The sequence below is a fragment of the Podarcis tiliguerta genome, assembly GCF_965153285.1.
Source record: "Podarcis tiliguerta genome assembly, chromosome: 4".
In the NCBI taxonomy this organism is placed as follows: domain Eukaryota; kingdom Metazoa; phylum Chordata; class Lepidosauria; order Squamata; family Lacertidae; genus Podarcis; species Podarcis tiliguerta.
In genome coordinates this window covers 20,975,984-20,996,398 of record NC_139537.1, presented here as the reverse complement: position 1 = coordinate 20,996,398, position 20,415 = coordinate 20,975,984, and the positions used below count along the sequence as shown (strand labels likewise).

Below are 20,415 nucleotides of genomic sequence, written 5' to 3'. Positions count from 1 at the left end.
GTGCACCAGTTTAAGACTCTAATCTTACTCCACCTCTTCCTTCTCTCTCTCTTCCTCTGGGTCCTACTACCCCCCGGGGTCTCCTCCCTCCTGGACTCTTCTGACGCAGACGTTGACCCCTCTGACTCCTCCCCCTCTCTTCGGCGGGCTTTAGGACCTGGCTCCCTACCCGGGCTGCCCACCTTGCCGCCCTCCTGTACATTTGAACTTGGCGCGCGTGCGCGTTTAACTTTCCTGATGACCGTTTCCTCGCTCCCTGACGAGGGTGTGGTCACTCCTGCCTCACGTTCTCCCTCTGCCCGCGCGCCACCTGATCCCGATGCCTGGGACTCCTCCCCCCTACTGCACTCTGGGGGGGACGCTGGTCCGGATTTCCAGCTGCTACTCTCTGAGTCCCCTCTGGCCCCTTCTTCCCGAGGTGTCCCCCTTGGCACTCCCCTTGCCCTGACTATGGGGGCCCCTTTCTGTGAATCCTCCGAGTCACTGGAGAGACTCAGAGACCTCGGACTGCTGTCACCGCTGACATTTCCTTCGGACTCCTCCCCCTCGCTCTCCATTTCCTCCCTCTCCTGTGACTCTGCTCCTGAACCCCTGACAGTATGTAACCTGAAGCGTCTGTAACCCAAGGTACCACTGTATCTGCAGGAAGAAATCATAGGGCCACGGTTGAGGTCCTATGTTAAGGGTGAATCAGCTAAACATTGCCTGTTTAGTACATCAGAGAATTCCCATCTGGCAGTTAGAGAAAAATGTGGAGGCTCTATTCTGCCCAACTGCTTAGTGAGAAACAAGCCTGCTACTCAATTTCAGATTATTTCGCCAACGAGTAAAGTCCCAGATTTGTATTTGGGATGGGGGTAGGAAGTACAAACCACAGAGACCACAAATCCCCCCCCCATCCTATTCCTGGTTTGTGTCATTAACATATACTGTTAATTTTTATTCCGGGAATCTTAACATGTGGCACACAAATCTCCTGCCTAGAACTTATATGTTACCCCTCATTCCACTGGAATTTTCTTTCCTTCTGGTAGTGGTTTTTTCCATGATCCGCAGCCTGCGAGCTGTAGGTCAGAATGGCTCATTATGGGGCCAGTTTGCACCCCAGCATGTATGATTCACAAACCTAGACTCAGCATTTAGTGACGTTTCTCCCTTCTTTCACATCTCCTGAATTCTCATTGTTGCAGTTCCAAGGATGTGGATATAATAGCCAAGTGTGTTGAGGGACATTGCAAAGATGGAGAAGAGGTTAAATTTTTGCAGGATTATTTCACCTTGGATGAGTTCCAGCAACTCTGAGAGGGTTTGGGGAATCCAACTCTTCTGTAAACTTCCTGGCCCCTTTTTGACATGATGTGCATTTAATGCAACTCTGTCTTCTGGTGGTATTGCCTGACTTCTTACTGAGTTCTGGAAATAGCAGCACAGCTCAAAGTCCTGGGCTATAAATTCCCAATTTTCTTTAACATTCTGCACCTCGATTCAGAACAAATCACTTTCCATGGATTTTACCATCCTGGCTGTGGTCTTCTTGACCCTCTCCTGCTGCCTTGCGCCTGCAGAAGCCCGAAACTATAATTCTATCCTCACAGTGTCAAATGGAGGACCATGGGGTATATGGGGTGCAATCCAGTTTTGTCCAGCAGGATCTTATGCTCATGGCTTCTCACTGAAGGTAAGGCTTGCTCCTCAGATGTTGTCACATCCAGCTCTCTCTAAAGGTCTTCCCCTCCTTTCTTTCTGAATCCTTCCCAGAACATAGTTTTAGACCTTCATGGGGTGGGGGGAGGCACAGGCAATGGCTGTACTCTTAAGTCTATTATTCTTCCCCTTTGTCTAAAAGGTGGAGTGGTGGGCCAGATATCAGCAACCAGGTGATGGGCTGGTTTCCTCTTCGCCTACCCTGAGGTTGATCAGGAGAGATTCTGTTAAATTCATTTCTTTACTGGGAAAGTATTCTAGCATGGTTTGTTTCCGTGTGTGTGTGTGTGTGTGTGTTTAGGGGTGCAAGTCCCCCTCAGTGCCACAGGTTGTATGTAAGTGGTTGCATCCTGTTGGGACCAGTGACCGTTGGGCCAGGTATGGTCAATGAAGTCCTTCCAACTGTCTCACAAGGCAATATCTTTTGGAGGTACTGTATTCAGCTCAGCTTTACTCAAGAGAAGCCTTATGCAATTAATAGACTTTAGCAGTGTTCATTAATGGGACAAATCTGTGTAAAGCTTAGCTGAATACCATCCCCATTTCCCCCACCCCCAGTGATTTGTACAAGGAATAAGAGTTTTTTCTCAATGGTAAGATTGTTTTCTTTCTGTGCTATGTGGTTAGAATGGGACTCCATGATATTAATGAATGCCACCCCAGTGGTGCAAGATTCCAGAGTTTCCAGGCACTTAGCTGGGGTTCATGTTTCCTTTTAGAGTGAGGCTGCTCCTCCTGTTCCACTGGCACACATGGAATAAAGAGATCTATTAGCAGCCGCTCTTCACCTCCATCCTGCAGTTTGTCCTCCACTGAAGCACTTTTCTCCTGCATCCCGTTTTCCACATTAGGCTCCCAGGGAGTAGAGAAATCAGTCATCATCAGCTCCTCAGGTAGCTGGCCTCACTGCTGCACTAACAGCTGCTGGAGCATCTACCTGACCTACTCCAGGGAAGTTGCTGTTCCTCCTTTCATTTTGGCATGGCCACACCTTCCTCACAGGTCCACCTCCAGGAAACACAAATCTCACCTTCTGACACCACTGTTGCATACCAGCCCAGTTTCCAAGTGGTGCGAGATTCCAGGAGTTCCAAGTGCTTACCCAGGGTTCGGGTTTCCTTTTAGAGTAAGGCACAGTGGAGACTGTGGTGTCTTTATGATATATGGTTTAATTTGCACATATATACAATCTGAGCCCACAATGGAGAGGTTTACAGCATTACCTACAAAAGGGTTTTGCTTCTCTCATAGCCACAGCCTTGGATACAAACAGAAATCAAACATTATTCTGCTTGCTGCTTTTCTTCTACCTCACAACACCAAAAACTCTGCTCTAAAACCCAGGCTTGTCTTTCTAACTATCTAAGAGTTGAAGGATGGGTCCCACCTATTTGGTGTCTGGTACAGAGCCCCTTTTCCTTTGTTCTCTGAATGGGCCATCACCCAGATAATCACCTCATGAGGAAGCTAGCCTGGCATATTTTCCCCAATAGGTAGAGCCAGTTCAAGGCCTTGGGGATGATACAGCCCTGAATGGAGTCCGTCTCCACTGCACTGATGGATCAATAATTGAGTCTTCAGTTGGACCGTAAGTAGCTTTCTTGCTTTCATTTATTCTTTGGTGTAATTGTTTGGAAGACGGGAGGGGCTGACAGGAAATTACTTACGCTGGATTAAATCAGCACCACCAAAAGGTGAACATCAGGATTCATACTGCCTGTTCAAAACTCTCAAGTGGTATCAACTCTAGCATTTTCCTGGTTTCGAACACTACTTTGCAAGACCACAGAATTCATGGCAAATCCAGCCTGAGGGGCTGGCACTGCTGGACACTTGCTGAGGCCTGTACTTCAGTAGGGGACCCTGTACCAACCTCTGGCTCTTCCTTGCTTAGCTGCTCCTCCTCCTTGCATGTTCACTTAACCTCTCTGAGCAAGTGAGTAGTGCAAGGAGGAAGGAGGATGAGCAGATTCTGCTCTTCCTGCCCTCCTCTTTTGCCCTATGTGTTGGACTCAGAGAAGAAGGCAAATGAAGGGGCAGTGATGACACTTAAGGAGGGAAACATTAAGGCAGAGCTTTCCAAACTGTGTGTCAGCTGCAGTGTGTAGGTGTGTCGTGTGAACTCTCCCCACACTCCTTCATGAAAAGTTCGGAAAGCTCTGTATTAAGGGGATCTTACTCAAGGCCAAATATGGACCTGGCTCTGCCTCATGGAAACCAAGAAACGAATAGAGACAGACTCCAATTCTATTCAAGAGAATCAGGATGTTCTTAGAAAACACCATATTACTGTCAGGGATTAAATAACTGGAAGGACTAAGTGAAGTTATTTGTTTGGGAGTTGCATTGAGTTCAGTGAGACTTACTTCTAGGTAAAGTGTTTGTCACTGGAAGGACAGATCATGAAGCTGAGGCTCCAATACTTTGGCCGCCTCATGAGAAGAAAAGACTCCCTGGAAAAGACCCTGATGTTGGGAAAGATGGAGGGCTCAAGGAGAAGGGGACGACAGAGGATGAGATGGTTGAACAGTGTTCTCGAAGCTACTAGCATGAGTTTGACCAAACTGCAGGAGGCAGTGGAAGACAGGAGTGCCTGGTGTGCTCTGGTCCATGGGGTCACGAAGAGTCGGACACGACTAAATGACTAAACAACAACAAAGTGTTTGTAGGATTGCAGCCGAAGTCAGTTATTGTTTTTCCTTACAGGACCACTAATTATTAAAGTACTAGCCCAACTCGGGACGTGGGTGGCGCTGTGGGTAAAAGTCTCAGCGCCTAGGACTTGCCAATCGCAAGGTCGACGGTTCGAATCCCCGTGGCGGGGTGCGCTCCCGTCGCTCGGTCCCAGCGCCTGCCAACCTAGCAGTTTGAAAGCACCCTCGGGTGCAAGTAGATAAATAGGGACCGCTTACTAGCGGGAAGGTAAACGGCGTTCCTTGTGCTGTGCTGGCTCACCAGATGCAGCTTCGTCACGCTGGCCACATGATCCAGAAGTGTCTGCGGACAGCGCTGGCTCCCGGCCTCTAGAGTGAGATGAGCGCACAACCCTAGAGTCTGTCAAGACTGGCCCGTACGGGCAGGGGTACCTTTACCTAGCACACCTTTCCTCCCAAATATGTACTTTGTTTTAAAAGTACTATTAAAACAAAACATATTTGAAACATTTGAAAACAATTTTAAACTATCTAAAGCCTATCCCCATTCCCTGTACTCAGGCATATGATGCCCTAGTTGTTGGTGTTTTCTTCTTGATAGCAGAAGTGGAGGATCATAATCTTATATTCCACATTACATCCTCGGAAATATATTGGTTGTTTTGCTTCAGGAGAGTTCTCTAACTCAAAAGAAGTCGAGCCCTAGTAAACTGATCTATGTGCCCTGTCATCTCTCTCCTTTTCCAGTAAATATATAATTTTGCTAGATCATTCTACCAAGCAAGATTTATTGTAAATGAAACATCAAAATGATATCAAACATTTTCATAGACTTACTAGCTCTACCTAATTCTGGGTTCCTGGCCATGGACTACTGCCTTCACTGGGAGGAGAGAATGTTGGGGTGGAAGGAGAGACAGAGGCAGGTACGTTGTGGACATTTGAAGGCAGCAATGGAAAGGCCTTTGTGGCTTTTGGAGCATCCTCTTGGAATGCTCACAAGTGCTTGGTCCCATTTGGAGCAAGCAGAAGGATCCTTGTGCATTTCTAATTAACATTAGTATCTTCTTTGACAGGTGGGGATCCTGGAAAGATATTAAATACTGTCCCCAGGGCAATCTGATCTCTTTCTCTCTGAGAGTGGAAGAACATCAAGGCAAAGGCGATGATACAGCAGCCAACAACGTGCAGTTCACCTGCCAAGACGGAACTACACTGACAGGCCAGGGACTTGCCTGGGGTAGATTTGGCTCTTGGAGCAGTCGCTGCTATTCTGGTTCTGTCTGCGGGATCCAGACAAAGGTGCAGGGTTACCAAGGCGAGCGCGATGACACAGCACTGAATGATGTGGAGCTCTTCTGCTGCCGCTGAACACTATGGTGTCTCCTTATCATACAATGTTTCTCTGCTACTATCAGTTGTCATGGATGTTAACCACAATTAAATATCAGCTTGAGAATGGTGTGTGTCTATTCTGAACCAAATTACTTAACTCTGCACCTATCACTTCCCAATGAGAGGCAATGAAAAATATTAAATAAGGGGCACAGCTATGCAGGTGTTGATAGTGTTGGAGGCACTGTTCTGTCAATTTGCTTAGTAAGAAACCAGCCTGCTACCAACATTCTGTATTTTCAACCAATATGTGGGGTGGGGTGGGGTGTGTGGAGAAGTGCAAGTCACAAAGGTAATAAACCAGGCATAGGCAAACTCGGCCCTCCAGATGTTTTGGGACTACAATTGCCATCATCCCTAGCTAACAGGACCAGTGGTCAGGGATGATGAGAATTGTAGTCTCAAAACATCTGGAGGGCCATGTTTGCCTATGCCTGTAATAAACTATGGGGGAAACACAACAACTGCCTGCAGAAGGGACTTCCCAGTTGTGCGTGAACATCAGTGTACTTCCTGGTGAAGTGACCACTGTCCCAAATAGCTGTGTGATTGAGCAGCAACATTTACATTTTACAACCAAGAGGGAGCAGCAAAGGCAGACGTTCATGCTATTTTTAACTTGGGTCTTCCTTCCTTCTGGGTGTGTGTGTGTGTGTGTGTGTGTGTGTGTGAGAGAGAGAGAGAGAGTGTCTGTATACATTTTTAAAATCACCCAATCAACACATATATAGTCCACCATTGTACCTATATTGAAGAATGATGACCTTAGCATTAATGTTTCATTGTCCAAATGGAAGCCTCTGAACAGGAGACAACCGCCTGCCCTTTCTATCGCCCCATACTGGTTCAAGGTAACTTATTGCAAGCATTGTTACTTTAATCCCAACAATTCTTAGGTTTACCTTCCAACACAACACGGCCAAATCTGGGACACCATGTACCAAGTCTGCACTTGTGTGTGACTCATGTGAGTCGCACCAAATCACCCTCCAAAAGGCCTTTTGGGGGCACAAGGCCTTGAAACATGCATTTTGGAGCAACACACAAGATCACTGCCCCCCAAAAGCATTTTTTGTGGGGCAACGATCTTGTGTGCTTTCGGGCACTGTGCCTGAAAAAAGTGTAGTCTGAAATCTCACAAGATTGCAGCAACCATTTTTTTTATATATATAATATTTTATTAAGATTTTCACAAAGTAACAAAGAAAACAAACAAAAAAAGAAAAAGAAAAAATACCAAAAAAATACAAAAAATAATAACAATTAAAAACAATTCCATCTTTCAGAACATATCTTACATTAGCTTGTTTCTCGGACTTCCCCACACCTCCCCCCTTTGTATTCCAGTTCAATTGTTTGTTCAGCAAATCCTTTCCCTCTTTACCTTTATCTTAATTTTAGTCTTAATATTTTTAACTTTACCTTTCCCTCTATTGACATTCCCTTTTTCCCTAATCTTTCAAACATTATTGCTAAAAACCCCTTAGCCTCAATCCAACATCATTCCATCATTCATTAATTTTACATTGTTTCTGTAGATAATCTTTAAATTTCTTCCAATCTTCTTCCACCAACTCTTCTCCCTGGTCTCGGATTCTGCCGGTCATTTCTGCTAATTCCATATAGTCCATCACCTTCATCTGCCATTCTTCCAGAGTGGGTAGTTCTTGTGTCTTCCAATACTTCGCGATGAGTATTCTTGCTGCTGTTGTAGCATACATAAAAAAAGTTCTGTCTTTCTTTAACACCAATTGGCCAACCATGCCCAGGAGAAAGGCCTCTGGTTTCTTCTGGAAGGTATATTTAAATACCTTTTTCATTTCATTATAAATCATCTCCAAGAAAGCCTTAATCCTTGGGCACGTCCACCAAAGGTAAAAAAAAGTACCTTCAGTTTCCATTTTGGCCTCTGTCCTCTCTTTAAAAAGGATGTCCCATCCCCCCCCCCCCAGGGCAGTTGATGGATATGCTTAGGCAGAGGAAATTTGTAGTTGACTATGTGTTGGTACAAGGATTTTGGATTGTGCCCTTACCAGCTTCCTATCCTTTCCATTCTCCTGAAATCTGGAAATGCAGAGAGGTTCTCATCATCTTTATATGTTTTTAAACTTTAGGTTTTCTGGAAGATCTCCAATAAGGTACTTTCCATAATGTTTGCCTTCCCATCAACATGTTGTGGGAAAAACAACAACCCACTGGTAAACAATATGACTGTGGTTGCTGGTTGCAGGGACAGAAGTTTGTCACAAGCACAGCTGCTCCAAGTTCTGATTGACATACAGACATTTTACAAAAAACAACAACCCCCAAACCAAAAAACCCCAATCTTTTCATGAAGTGTTACAGATGGTGGTGGGAGGTCGACACAAATAAACCTTTGGTACTGCACAGAATGCAGCTTATGTAAATTAGAAACCTGGTTGGTTGTGATTTACCATGTGAGTTCTAAGCTGTCCACATGTGGTCCTTTTGGCACTAGGTGGCGCTGTGGGTTAAACCACAGAGCATAGGGCTTGCCGATCAGAAGGTTGGTGGTTCGAATCCCCACAACGGGGTGAGCTCCCGTTGCTCGGTCCCTGCTCCTGCCAACCTAGCAGTTTGAAAGCACGTCAAAGTGCAAGTAGATAAATAGGTACCGCTCCGATGGGAAGGGACACGGCATTTCTGGTTCGCCAGAAGCGGCTTAGTCATGCTGGCCACATGACCCGGAAGCTGTACGACGGCTCCCTCGGCCAATAAAGTGAGATGAGCGCTGCAGCCCCAGAGTCGGTCACGACTGGACCTAATGGTCAGTGGTACCTTTACCTTTACCTTAAATATCTTTTTATTGACACACCCGCTTTAAGGTTCCTTCTTTGGGTCCCCCACCAAGTAAGGTGTGATGGGTGGAAAGAGCCTTTTTGGTAGTGGCATCCTGGTTATTTAATGCCTTGCCCAGCTAAGCTTATCTGGGTGGCCCCAATACTGTAATCATTTTGGCATTAAGTGAAGATCTTTCCATTTTCCCAGGTGTTTTATGTTTTTAAGATAGTTCAGTGCTTTTGGGCTGCTTGGTATGGTTTCCTGCTGTGATTTCTATCTGCGATTATTTGTTTCCGATAATTATTGAACAATATATGAATGTTGTCAGTAGGATAAAGAAACACATACATTCATGCTTCCTCAAAGGGACTGGTTGCATTCCACTGGTTACAACAGGCTGAGAGCCAAATTCAGGCAAATTGAAGGACAGGAGATTCTCTTCTCAGGGATATACTAGGTACTGTACCTTACTGCAAGTACCTCAGTAATTTATCATTCATTAAGTAGCACAAGGCTGCTCTAGTTTTGGATTTTAAATATATCACAAGATGTTCCTTCTTAAATACCAAGGTGTACCTTTCTTTTGAGTGGCTTATCTTCTTTCCTTCTGAAAGAAGCAAATGAAAAAAGAGAAGTGTGTGCTTTTCCTTCACAAGACCCATGAATTCATTCAAAGGGTGATTGTTGCTTAAACACATTGTTGATTATTACAGTCTATACTTATTTATGTTTCTTGCAGACACATGTGCCAGAAATCCATAGGCCAATCAAATCACTGGATGGACAGCAAGAGGGAAATAACCAATTGCATTACGTACAAAAGAATGAAAAGGGAAAGGGTAGAGTGCCAAAGTACACTCTATGGCTAATTGGTTTTGGAGGCACATACTCAAGGAAACCAGTGTTGGGGATGGGCAAGTCGTAGAAACTCTATAGTCGTTCCTCTGCTCTCTGCTCAGCAGATAGTGAAAGGTGAACCTGTCCAAACCAGTTTCTCACTATTTCACTTAAGCTTCACACTTCCGTATCAATTTGCATTTCTTTCTTTCTTTCTTTTTTCTCAAGAAAATTCACCAGCATTTCAGTACATTTTCCTCCCAATATGCACATGTAAATTTATGCATGTAGTGTTGCCTAATACAGGCAACTCTGCAGAGCAATTTTCCTTAATATAATGTGTTTCTATGTTGTATTGGGGTAAGTATTTTTAGACATACTTACCCCAATATATGCTTTTCTTTACATCTTACTTGCCTGGAGAACCGTAGTGCAAAATTCAGAGAAGCGCAAATTTCAAAGGATGGCTGTGTTTTTGTCCTAGTCATGTTTCAGAAACTCAGTCAGGCAAGTTCACCTTTAAACGCAAACCAAATTGAATTTCTCCCCTATCCCTAGCTATGGGGCAGCCAAGCATGGCAGCTGCTGTTCAGGAGAATGACTCCCACATTGCCCTTCCCTGTTCTGCCCTATGCTCTCTGCCCTGCCTACATTCATATTTTACTGCTTAGCTCAAGGCATCTCCCATTCTGACAACTGCATTGTTCTCCTATCAGCAGCTTGGCAAGGTTAAAGGGAAGTGGTGCAAGGATTGTGACATGGGATTAGACCACTTGAATGAGGTACAAAGGTGGTGGAGGACCCACCTGAATTGTTCTTGTGGTAAGTGGGGAGGCAAGCCTCAAAATGCGGGGGGCACTTTTCACACTATTTCCCAGCAGTATCTTAATGTGCCATCCCTGTTTTCAGTGACCCACCCTCTTCCTTGAGTTACCCCGAAAGGGGTGGCGGCAGTAAAAGTTTTGCCTATCACATGGCCTCCAACATTCCCCTGAAGAAAACTGGAACCCATGTCTTTAGGTGCTGCACTTCTGTGGGAGCCAGCTGACATGTGTGGCAGCAAGCCAGCAAGTCTTTTGGTGCCATGCTCTTGCTGGACTTGCATGAGAACTCAGCACTACTGCAAGTGTCAACACTGGCTGCAAGTGCCACCTCCTCCCTCCCTGGGCATGGTGGTGGTGCTGGACAGGGGAAACGGGATAGTCCAGGATAGTCCAGAACTTCCTGACAGTAAGAGCTGTTCGAAAGTGGAATTTGCTGCCAAGGAGTGTGGTGGAGTCTCCTTCTTTGGAGGTCTTTAAGCAGAGGCTTGACAACCATATGTCAGGAGTGCTCTGATGGTGTTTCCTGCTTGGCAGGGGGTTGGACTCGATGGCCCTTGTGGTCTATTCCAACTCTATGATTCTATTCTAAAATCAGAAGCCAGGATAGCTTCTGTAATTCCAGGATATCCTGGGAAAATTGGGACACTTGAAGGGTATGTATTTGTTGGCTTTTTGCAGTATGGTAGCGCTGCAGAGAGCTTGCTGGGGAGACCATGCATTAAAAAGGGACTCAAAAATAACTTAAACAAGGTTTTAATAAGAAAAACAAAAACTCCTTTTACACTAAATACATTAACAAACAAACACGACCCCACCACCAACCCATCCCCTAGGGTAATGGCAGAGCTAGGTGCTGCTCCTTATATACTACACCCAATTCCTGCCACAGCTTAATCAATGCAACTCAGCAGCACCTGCTATGTTTCACAGCTGTAAAGCTGGATCTCGTTATTTTGCTCTGGCCCTTGCTCTGGCCCCTTAAAGATATACACATCGGGTGAAACAATGATGAACCTTTACATTTAAAGAAACAATTCAACAGTATTCAGAGTGAGGGTAATGCTGACCTGCAGATCTCTAACAGCAGAACCACATGGCTTGATATGCAAGAATGGTTGTAATTCAAAGATAGCTACTCTGGACTAAGGGCTGCTTCCCATATCTCTCCACTCTCAGCTTTCAGTAAGCCCCATAGTTGACCGATTGGGATCAGGAGCTCCTTGGTTTTGGTTACAGCACCGAAATGCTTTACAACAGTAAAGCGTTTAATGTTCAATCTGTTCTTGACCAGCTCTTTAGATATGTACAAAGGCTACTTACAGGCTCAGCTAGGAATATTAACTTAACAAACTGGTTTGTTAATCACTTCAGCAATTCTCTTCTACTATAAACTTGCATCTTACACATACAAAATCACAGGCTTGGTTGGGATCCAAAGACTTCATCCAAACCATGGGTAGGCAAACTAAGGCCCAGAGGCTGGATCTGGCCCAATTGCCTTCTAAATCCAGCCCACGGATCAGCGTGTTTTTATATGAGTAGAATGTATCCTTTTATTTAAAATGCATCTCTGGGTTATTTGTGGGGCATAGGAATTCATTCATTTCCCCCCCTTCAAAATATAGTCCGCTCCCCCCAAGGTCTGAGGGACAGTGGACCGCCTCTTTGCTGAAAAGGTTTGCTGACCCCTGATCCGAACCAATGCCCCAATCCTATAGCAACACTATAAAACTCAAAGGAATCAAACTGTAATCAGAAAAGCTAGTGGATCTTTTTTTTTTTTTTTGGTTAGTGCATCAACCCAAACTAATCATGGCACCTCCAGGGCAAATCGGAGGAAGCCGGCATTTGTCCACAGATAGTTTTCCGGGTCATGTGGCCAGCATGACTAAACCACTTCTGGTGCAATGGACACTGTGATGGAAACCAGAGCATACGGACACTCCGTTTATTTTCCTGTCACAGCGGGACCTATTTATCTACTTATCTACAGAGCAACGGGAGCTCACCTTGTTGCACGGATTCAAACTGCCAACCTTCCAACCAGCAAGCCCAAGAGACTCAGTGGTATAGCCCACTGTTTTATTACAACCCAGTCATATATACATAGTTTCTTAGTTAAATAAGAAGAATTGCACTGAAATCCTCACAGATCTTTCATGACGCCTTTAAAAAAATACCGTAATTTTCGTTCTATAAGACACACCAGACCACAAGACGCACCTAGTTTTGGGAGGAAGAAAACAAGAAAAAAAATATTCTGAATCTCAGAAGCCAGAATAGCAAGAGGGATCGCTGTGCAGTGAAAGCATCAATCCCTCTTGCTGTTCTGGCTTCTGGGATAGCTGCGCAGTCTGCATTTGCTCCATAAGACGCACACACATTTCCCCTTACTTTTTAGGAGGGAAAAAGTGAGTCTTATAGAGCAAAAAATACGGTAATTAAAAACTGACATGGGAACTTAAAGACTGGAAAAATTATGAAATGGAGAGAAACCAGAACTGATAGGTTCACTTATCTCTACTTATTCCCAGGTAAGTAAGTTCAGACTGAGGCTTCACAGTGCTAGTTCTGTGTTGGTCTATGTTTCTGACACAATGCAGCAAAACCCCAAACATTGTTAAAATAAAGAAGCAGACAGAGAAAGAGAAAGAGACTCAGTATAAAATGCCAATTACAAAGGAGGCAGAATTCCATCCAGAAGGATGGTAAAAGCCAGTGCAAATGGAGACTAAATACTTGCAATAGGGAACCAATATGGGTAGTTTTGTGTTTATATCTAATCCCAGAAGTAACTCCTCACCCCCAGAAGGCCACAGGAAGAGAATATTGTGCATGCATGCAGGGGAATGTTATAATAACTGAGCAGGCTATGAATTTTGCTCTAATTTGGAATCATTTATTCAGAAGACAGATCTGTAAGTTTATGTTTCTGACAAAGGGCAGTGTATGAACTTTAATTTGGACATTGCCGTCGTTGTCTTTTCTTTTTACAGGCTTGGAAAATGGAGTGAGATTGAGAAATGCAGAAGAGGCAACCTGGTGTCCTTTTCTATGAGTGTGGAACCACCACAAGGGATATTTGATGATACGGGAGCCAATAACATTCATTTCATGTGTGATGATGGGTCTACACTGAAGGGCAAGTCTACATCCTGGGGCAATTTTGGCCCCTGGAGCAGCAACTGCACTACGGGCTTCATATGTGGCATCCAAACAAAGGTGGAAGATAACCAAAACAGTTCTGATATGACAGGACTTAATGATGTGCGGATGTTCTGTTGTGACTGATCTGCCACCCTGCTGCACAGCCCTCGTCCGCTGGCAGCAGAGGATGACAGTGTGCAGTGGTGGTGCTTACCTGGCCTCCTGACAGCTGAACTGCTGCTGCTTGCTGTAAAGGGAGAGGGGCAAGGCATTGGGGAGCTTGGTGTGGTGCAAACACACTGGCAGAGCCAATCCAGTACTCCTGCTGGTGTGTCTGCACTGTGCCGACTGCTTCTCTTTCTGTCCTTCCTTGTAAGCAGCAGTGACTCATCTGTTGGAGGGGTCACCGATTCCCCACCCCCTGAATCAGATAAGGCGATTGTATTTAGACAGAATATAGCATGATTTTGGAAATCTCTGGGGTCTCTTTCAATTTTCAACTGCTACAAGCATATGTGGACTGCTTTTTTAAAACAACAACAACAACAACATAAACTTACTTATAATGAAGTAGACATGCATCAGATCATTAAAAAAGCTAAGTGATTCTCTTGTTTCAATTAAGTCTTCAAATATTACACACGCTAACCCTCATGTTACGTTTGGGGAAAATGTTTGGTTCATTCTCTGTGTCATTTGATACTTTGTTACAGTTCACTTTTTTGTTGTTATATTAAAACTCAGTGAAAATATTATAAAAAAGATATTCACCAGACAAATTTATTGAAAGATGGAATGAAGTTCATTTATGAATCATTGGAATACCAAATTTTGTGACAACAGAAACTATATATGTTATTTTCTCTTACAGAATTCCTTTTGATTATTTCTCTCATACAGAAAAACACACGAGAGACATCTTTTTATAATACATTCGATGACCGCCTGTCCTGTTCTGTTCTTTCACTGTTAAAAAAGAAATAAAATAAGCTGAAGCATATCTCTTTAGCTTATTTAGCATACATCAGGACAAAGAAAACTTGTCTGCTCTCCTTCATGTCCAAAGCAAGAAGCATAAGCAAAACTATACACAAAACGGAAGTTCCCAGCAAGCTGTGCTGGAATGTAAACAGGCATGTGACACACAATAGGCTGTTCCTCTTAAGGTGGAATGGAATATCTTAACACACTCCCCCCCCCCCCCCAGTTGATGGGCATTGCCATTCAAATGGTGTGAATCATGTGATCAATTATGTGGGGCAGAGCTTACCTGCCTGCCCCCATATTGTATTCAAATCGGCACCCCTGGCACCAAGCATCACCAAGAGCTCAAAGTGCTAAGCTCAGAGATAAGCCTCGGGCTGTTATTTGAGAGTAAAGGTAAAGGGACCCCTGACCATTAGGACCAGTCATGACTAACTCTGGGGTTGTGGCGCTCATCTCACTTTATTGGCATTGGGAGCCGGCGTATAGCTTTCCAGGTCATGTGGCCAGCATGACTAAGCCACTTCTGGTGAACCAGAGCAGCGCATGAAAACAGCGTTTACCTTCCTGCCAGAGCGGTACCTATTTATCTACTTGCCCTTTGACTTGCTTTCGAACTGCTAGGTTGGCAGGAGCAGGGACCGAGCAACGGGAGCTCACCTCGTCGCAGGGATTCAAACCACCAACCTTCCGATCGGCAAGTCCTAGCCTCTGTGGTTTAACCCACAGCGCCGAAGGCCACATTTGCACATATTCCTACTCCAGGAGTCTGGTGGAGGAGGTTGCAAATGCCTTTACTCTTAAAGTGCAGGCAGCATTTCACTTACCTTCAATCTTTGCACAATGCTGAAACCAGAGAAAAGACTCTGCTTGCTCTTGGAGAGTAAAAAGCTGTTTTTTATTCTTAAAGGTTAGGGAAAGGGATCTCTGGCTTTCTGAATGTGTGTATGTATACTTGTCCGCCTGCCTCTTTCTCTCTCTATGTGTGCCTGTGGATTTTATTTATTTTCTATTTCTATTTATTTATTTGGATTTTTATCCTGCTTTTGGCCCCATCCACCCATGGAAGATTGGCCACATTCCAATTTACCCCTTGGGGCAAAATCGCTTCCCTGCTCCTGTCATATAGGGATTGATGAATGGATATGTTATGTTATTTTCTTCTGAGTCCTGAAGGACAGCAATCAAAACTATGGTTAGAGAGCAGTGGAGTAGTGGATCCATGATCACATCTGTGGTCCCAAATGCTCAGGTGGCCAGAATAGAAGTTTTCCCCTCTTCCATTTGCTGCACTGGTGAACGGCTGTTGTAGCTGAGTGACCTAGACTGCCACCCTCTTGCAGAGTGTGTCCCTTCTTATCAGCTGTGAGAGGAGCAGGAAGAGGAGATACAGGCAGCATGTGTGTCAGTGTGTGTGTGAGCAAAATAGGGGTGACAAGGTGAAACATTCACCTCTTGTGGTCATGGCAGAGAGAAGTGGGTTAGGAGGAGCTGCTTCCCATAGTGCTCAGCCCTAGGAAGATGCAGAGGTCACCTGGCTAAGTGGAGGAAAAGGCCTCAGAATGCAGCAAGCCAGATGTTTGCACAACAGCTTACTAAAGTGAAATGAAGAGGTGGGGGAAGAGATGTTGCCAAAAGAGAACCAGGGCATGGCGAATTCCCCACGTCATAGGCCCCTGGGATGCCCTCTAAGAAACATAGGATTTCACCTCCCTAAAATACAGGATTGCTCCCTAAAATACACTAATGACTGGCTGTAAGTCACTTTGTGTTGCTCTGGGACAAACACATTTAATCAATAAAATATATCTCAATAGAAGCAGCCCCCACATTCCAGCATTAAAAAGGAACAGTTTCAATAGCAAAGCATAAGACAATATGAAGATGAATATAGAACATCAATAAAAAATATATAGCACACATCTAAAACCATGTGAACACAAAACTTTGGTCAGTAAACATCATAAAGATGGCACCAGGTGGGCCTTTCCAAGGAAGGCATTTCATAAATAGGCTGACACCATCCATTTAAGGAGTAGACAATAAATCACTAGTGCAATATAGTGAAATTGCCCACAGGCCCTTTAAGAGCCTTGATACCCCATGCAGAACTTTCTGTACTGTTTTCAAAGTCACCCCACGCATAACTCACTTCAGTTAATCTAACAGGAAGATCATGGATAATGGACACAAGACTACCTCCAGCCCTGTAAGGTTATAGTGTATCAGATTAAGCTGGTAAAAATTCATTTCAATGAATGATTCATTTCAGCAAAAAAATGGTGAAATGGACAGTTCAGCAATTTGTTTCAGTGCTTGCCTTCAAGCAGCAGTTAGTTTCAGCAGTTAGCTTTGATATTTGGATTAGCCAGTTTTCTAGAGTCAACAATCTGTTTTAGAAATTAAAGGTCATGGATGTACTCGAGTGTAGAACACTCCCTCGAGCAATGGGACTTCCTTTCCTCCCTTTGCATCCCCTGCAGAACCTCAAAAGGTGCTCCAAAGGGTTGGGGAAACGTCCAGAGCAGAGTTTTAGGGGGGGATGAGGAGCTGGCAGAGGAAGAAAAGAAACGAAAAGTCCCATTGCACAAACAGATTTCTGATGTCCATGTGAATGGATCATTGTTTCATTATCCTCCACCTTTGTTTTTAAATCCCAAACTTTGCTTCCAGAATGTCCATCCATATATTCATATGCTCCTGTTTAGACATCAATTGCAGAGACATTTCTTCCTTCAAGGCATTCACTAAAGCTGTTGCAGCTCTTGCTGTTGTTCTGTTGGAGTGCTTTTCATCACGAGTAGGCACCATGTTTTTCAGGTCTGCTTCCTTGTTTGGATGTGTCCGTAACTGCCTTCCATTCAAACAAAAGTGCTGCTGCTGCTGTTTAGTCGTGCCCGACTTTTCGTTACCCCATGGACCAGAGCGCACCAGGCCCTCCTGTCTTCCACTGCTTCCGGCAGTTTGGTCAGCTCATGTTAGTAGCTTCGAGAACACTATCCAACCATCTTGTCCTCTGTCGTCCCCTTCTCCTTGTGCCCTCAATCTTTCCCAGCATCAGGGTCTTTCCCAGGGAGTCTTCTCTTCTCATGAGGTGGCCAAAGTATTGGAGCCTCAGCTTCAGGATCTGTCCTTCCAGTGAGCACTCAGGGTTGATTTCCTTCAGAATGGAGAGGTTTGATCTTCTTGCAGTCCATGGGACTCTCAAGAGTCTCCTCCAGCACCATAATTAAAAAGCAACAATTCTTTGGCAATCAGCCTTGTTTGTGGTCTTGTTTGTGGTCCAGCTCTCACTTCCATACATCACTACTGGGAAAACCATAGCTTTAAATATACGGACCTTTGTTGATGTCTCTAAGTGTCCCTAAGTGCCTTCCATTCAAACAAAAGTAGTGGGCAATATTGCTTTCATTCGCTGAAGTGGTGCTTGCTGATTTTCCAAACCTAAAGGCACCAAGTGTGGTATATCTTGGCCCATTATTTTGGCTCATAGGGATAGTCATTGCTGTATCCGGATGGGAAGCGCTTGCCTCATGCCACCATCTCCCCACTCCTCATAAACATTTTTAAAGACTTGGCAGCTGTCCATTGGCCTTTCTTCCACATGATTGTTTGTATCCTCCAACAGGTCTTTGCAGGTCTCTAACAGACCTCACAGTGTGGCTTCCTGTAAAATTCTGAAGGGTACTATGAAACTGAGGGTGAACTTCAGCAGTTCTGGTATTCTGTCGATATATTTACACTACAAAGTTGTATCTTATTTCTACCAAGTGAACTGTCATGGCTTCACCTGAATGCTTTTGTGAACAGCAGATTGATGAGAGAACTGTAACTCTCCCTTTGAGAAAACTAATCCACATATACAGTGGAGCTACAGTTATCAAGATACAAGACACCTTCTTTTCCCTCTCTCTGACACCCTCTTCTGTATGTGTTGCCCTCCCTCCCCATTTCCTCCATGCCTAGTGGTTTCCCATGAGAAGGAAACATCACTTTTGCTGGAAGTCTGAACTCCCTTCTTGAGGACTTGTGGCAATTTGAGGGTAGGAGAAGTTTCGCACAGGACAGCTCCGCAGCCCAACTGGTTTGGGGGGGGGGGAGAGCTGCTGGGGGAGGGAGGGAGAGAGAGAAAGGGCTGACTTGGGGGGGAGAGACAGCTAGGCGCCGGCCCACCCAGCACCCATCCCTGGGTGGTAGATCACTCCCTGTTTTTGATAATGGATCCTAGAGCAGCGAGTTGCTGAATCCTGTTCTAAAGCACAGTGCACAGTACTGGTCTTTGGCACTGACATGATGTCCTCACCCCTCTGACAGCCCTCCGCACTCTCACAGGCAAATGGGTTCTGGTTGTGGAGGCATTTTCTAAAGGCACTTGTAATGGGGTGGGGCAGGACAAAGAAGATTGCATAGCCTTCCCAATGCTCTGCTTTGTGATGGCTCAGAGGTGTTGCTCAGGACAGGGAGTTCCTACCCTTCATTGTCCTGCCCCCTATAAATCCCCTGCTCACATTCATATTTCCTCACTCGGCTTAAGGACGCTTTCATTCTGCCTGGCAGCTGAGAGACAGTAAGTAGAACTACATTGCTCTGCTCTGAGAAGTTTGGTAAGGGAAGACAAGGCTTGCAGCATGGCCAGAATTACAGAGGCCTGATCAGTAGCCAGTAACCAGTGGGGATCCAGTCAAGCATTCTTGTTAGTGGTATTAGGTCCTACTTTTTGTGAAAAGTGTACCCCGCTTTTCACAAAAGATTTCAGGGTATTTAACAATGCATTCCTTTGGAAGTGTTGCAAATCTATGGCAGCATCCCCCGACCTTGTGATCTCTAGATGTTCTGGACTACAATTCCCATCAGCTGGAACCAGCACCGTGTTTGCTGGCTGGGCATGATGGGAGTTGCAGTGCAGCGCATATGGAATTCACCAGGGTGGGGAAGGTTGACCTAAGGGGCGCTGCAAGGCTATGCCGTTTCCATGTAAAAATTTGTAGATCAGTGTTGCAGGAGGTCCCAGGTATATCCTCCAGCATCTCCTAGTAGGGCTCGGAAGTCCCCTGTCTGAAACTTTGGAGAGTAGCTCTAGTGTAGACAGAACTAAGCTAGATAACCAATAGCCTGGCTTAAAATAAGGCAATTTCCTGTGTTCCTAGAGTGAAGCCCCTGCTAAAGTGGGTATCTCTGATGTGGAGGCACTTACAATAAGTTCCAAGATGCTTAAGGATGGGTTGGCTACAGGGTAGCTCTTCCCTGTAGAGCTGGTGGGAAGGTGATTGGCTCTGCTAAGAGCCTAAGGCATCAGGCAGAGACAGAAGTAAGGAAAACTCACCCACCTTCAGTTAGGCACAAGTCTTAGGCTTATGCACACATTACACTGGGCAGAGGTGTATCCTTTCTCTACACTTATTCTAGTGCTTGTGTGAAAGAGTGTACACTGATTGATTTGTGCACCTCAGCTACAGTGAACACAGGTACACAGAATTACACTTACAGGAATGCACTGAGAGGACACCCCTTGAGGTGAAAAGCGAGAGCAGGCTGGAGCAAGAAAGACAAATGTAGCGGAAGTACTTTCCTCCATTTATTTACTTATTTATGCTTTCTACTTGCTAGTATGAGTATCTGCCAAATAAATTGTGATGATGGCAGGTAGCTGAGTGGAGTCTCCTGCCAATTCTATTTAAATGTTACACCTGTCTTCACCCTAAACCATTTTACTTTATTGAGCTATTTGGGGCTGATAGGAAGTATGTGTTTGTTTCAAGTTAAATGACAATTTGTGTTCCCATCCCTAGGTGTGGCAATTTCTCCCTTCTGTCTTACACCTGAGACTGTGTGTGTGTGTGCGCGCCTGTGTGTGTGTGTGTGTGTGAGAGAGAGAGAGAGAGAGAGAGAAATCCCTTAAGAAAAAGAGAAACAGAAATTGGAGGGGGAGTTTTAATAGGAAGGCCAAATTGCCAAGACATAGGAAATACAGCAACTTGGTTGTTGAACGCCTTGCGACTCGAACGTTTTGGCTCCTGAACGCTGCAAACCTGGAAGTGAGTGTTCTGGTTTGCAAATGTTCTTTGGAA

The 20,415-nt window shown here is 44.9% G+C and overlaps 2 protein-coding genes across 2 annotated transcripts in view; one reads left to right on the top strand and one right to left on the bottom strand.

The window, feature by feature from the left end:
• Positions 1-670: 670 nt before the first annotated feature.
• LOC310675804 (vitelline membrane outer layer protein 1-like) lies at positions 671-5,817 on the top strand. Its single transcript, XM_083436918.1, has 3 exons — positions 671-1,678; positions 3,198-3,292; positions 5,435-5,817. Exons 1-3 carry the CDS (start codon positions 1,505-1,507, stop codon positions 5,727-5,729), a joined length of 564 nt encoding a protein of 187 aa, XP_083293044.1. The 5' UTR covers positions 671-1,504; the 3' UTR covers positions 5,730-5,817.
• Positions 5,818-10,647: 4,830 nt separating this feature from the next.
• AASDHPPT (aminoadipate-semialdehyde dehydrogenase-phosphopantetheinyl transferase) overlaps positions 10,648-20,415 on the bottom strand; it is a 536,215-nt gene continuing 526,447 nt past the window's right edge. Inside the window, exon 5 of the mRNA XM_083436655.1 lies at positions 10,648-10,796. Within this exon, the coding sequence (XP_083292781.1) occupies positions 10,716-10,796 (81 nt within the window). The 3' untranslated portion in view covers positions 10,648-10,715. The remainder of the gene's footprint in view (positions 10,797-20,415) is intronic.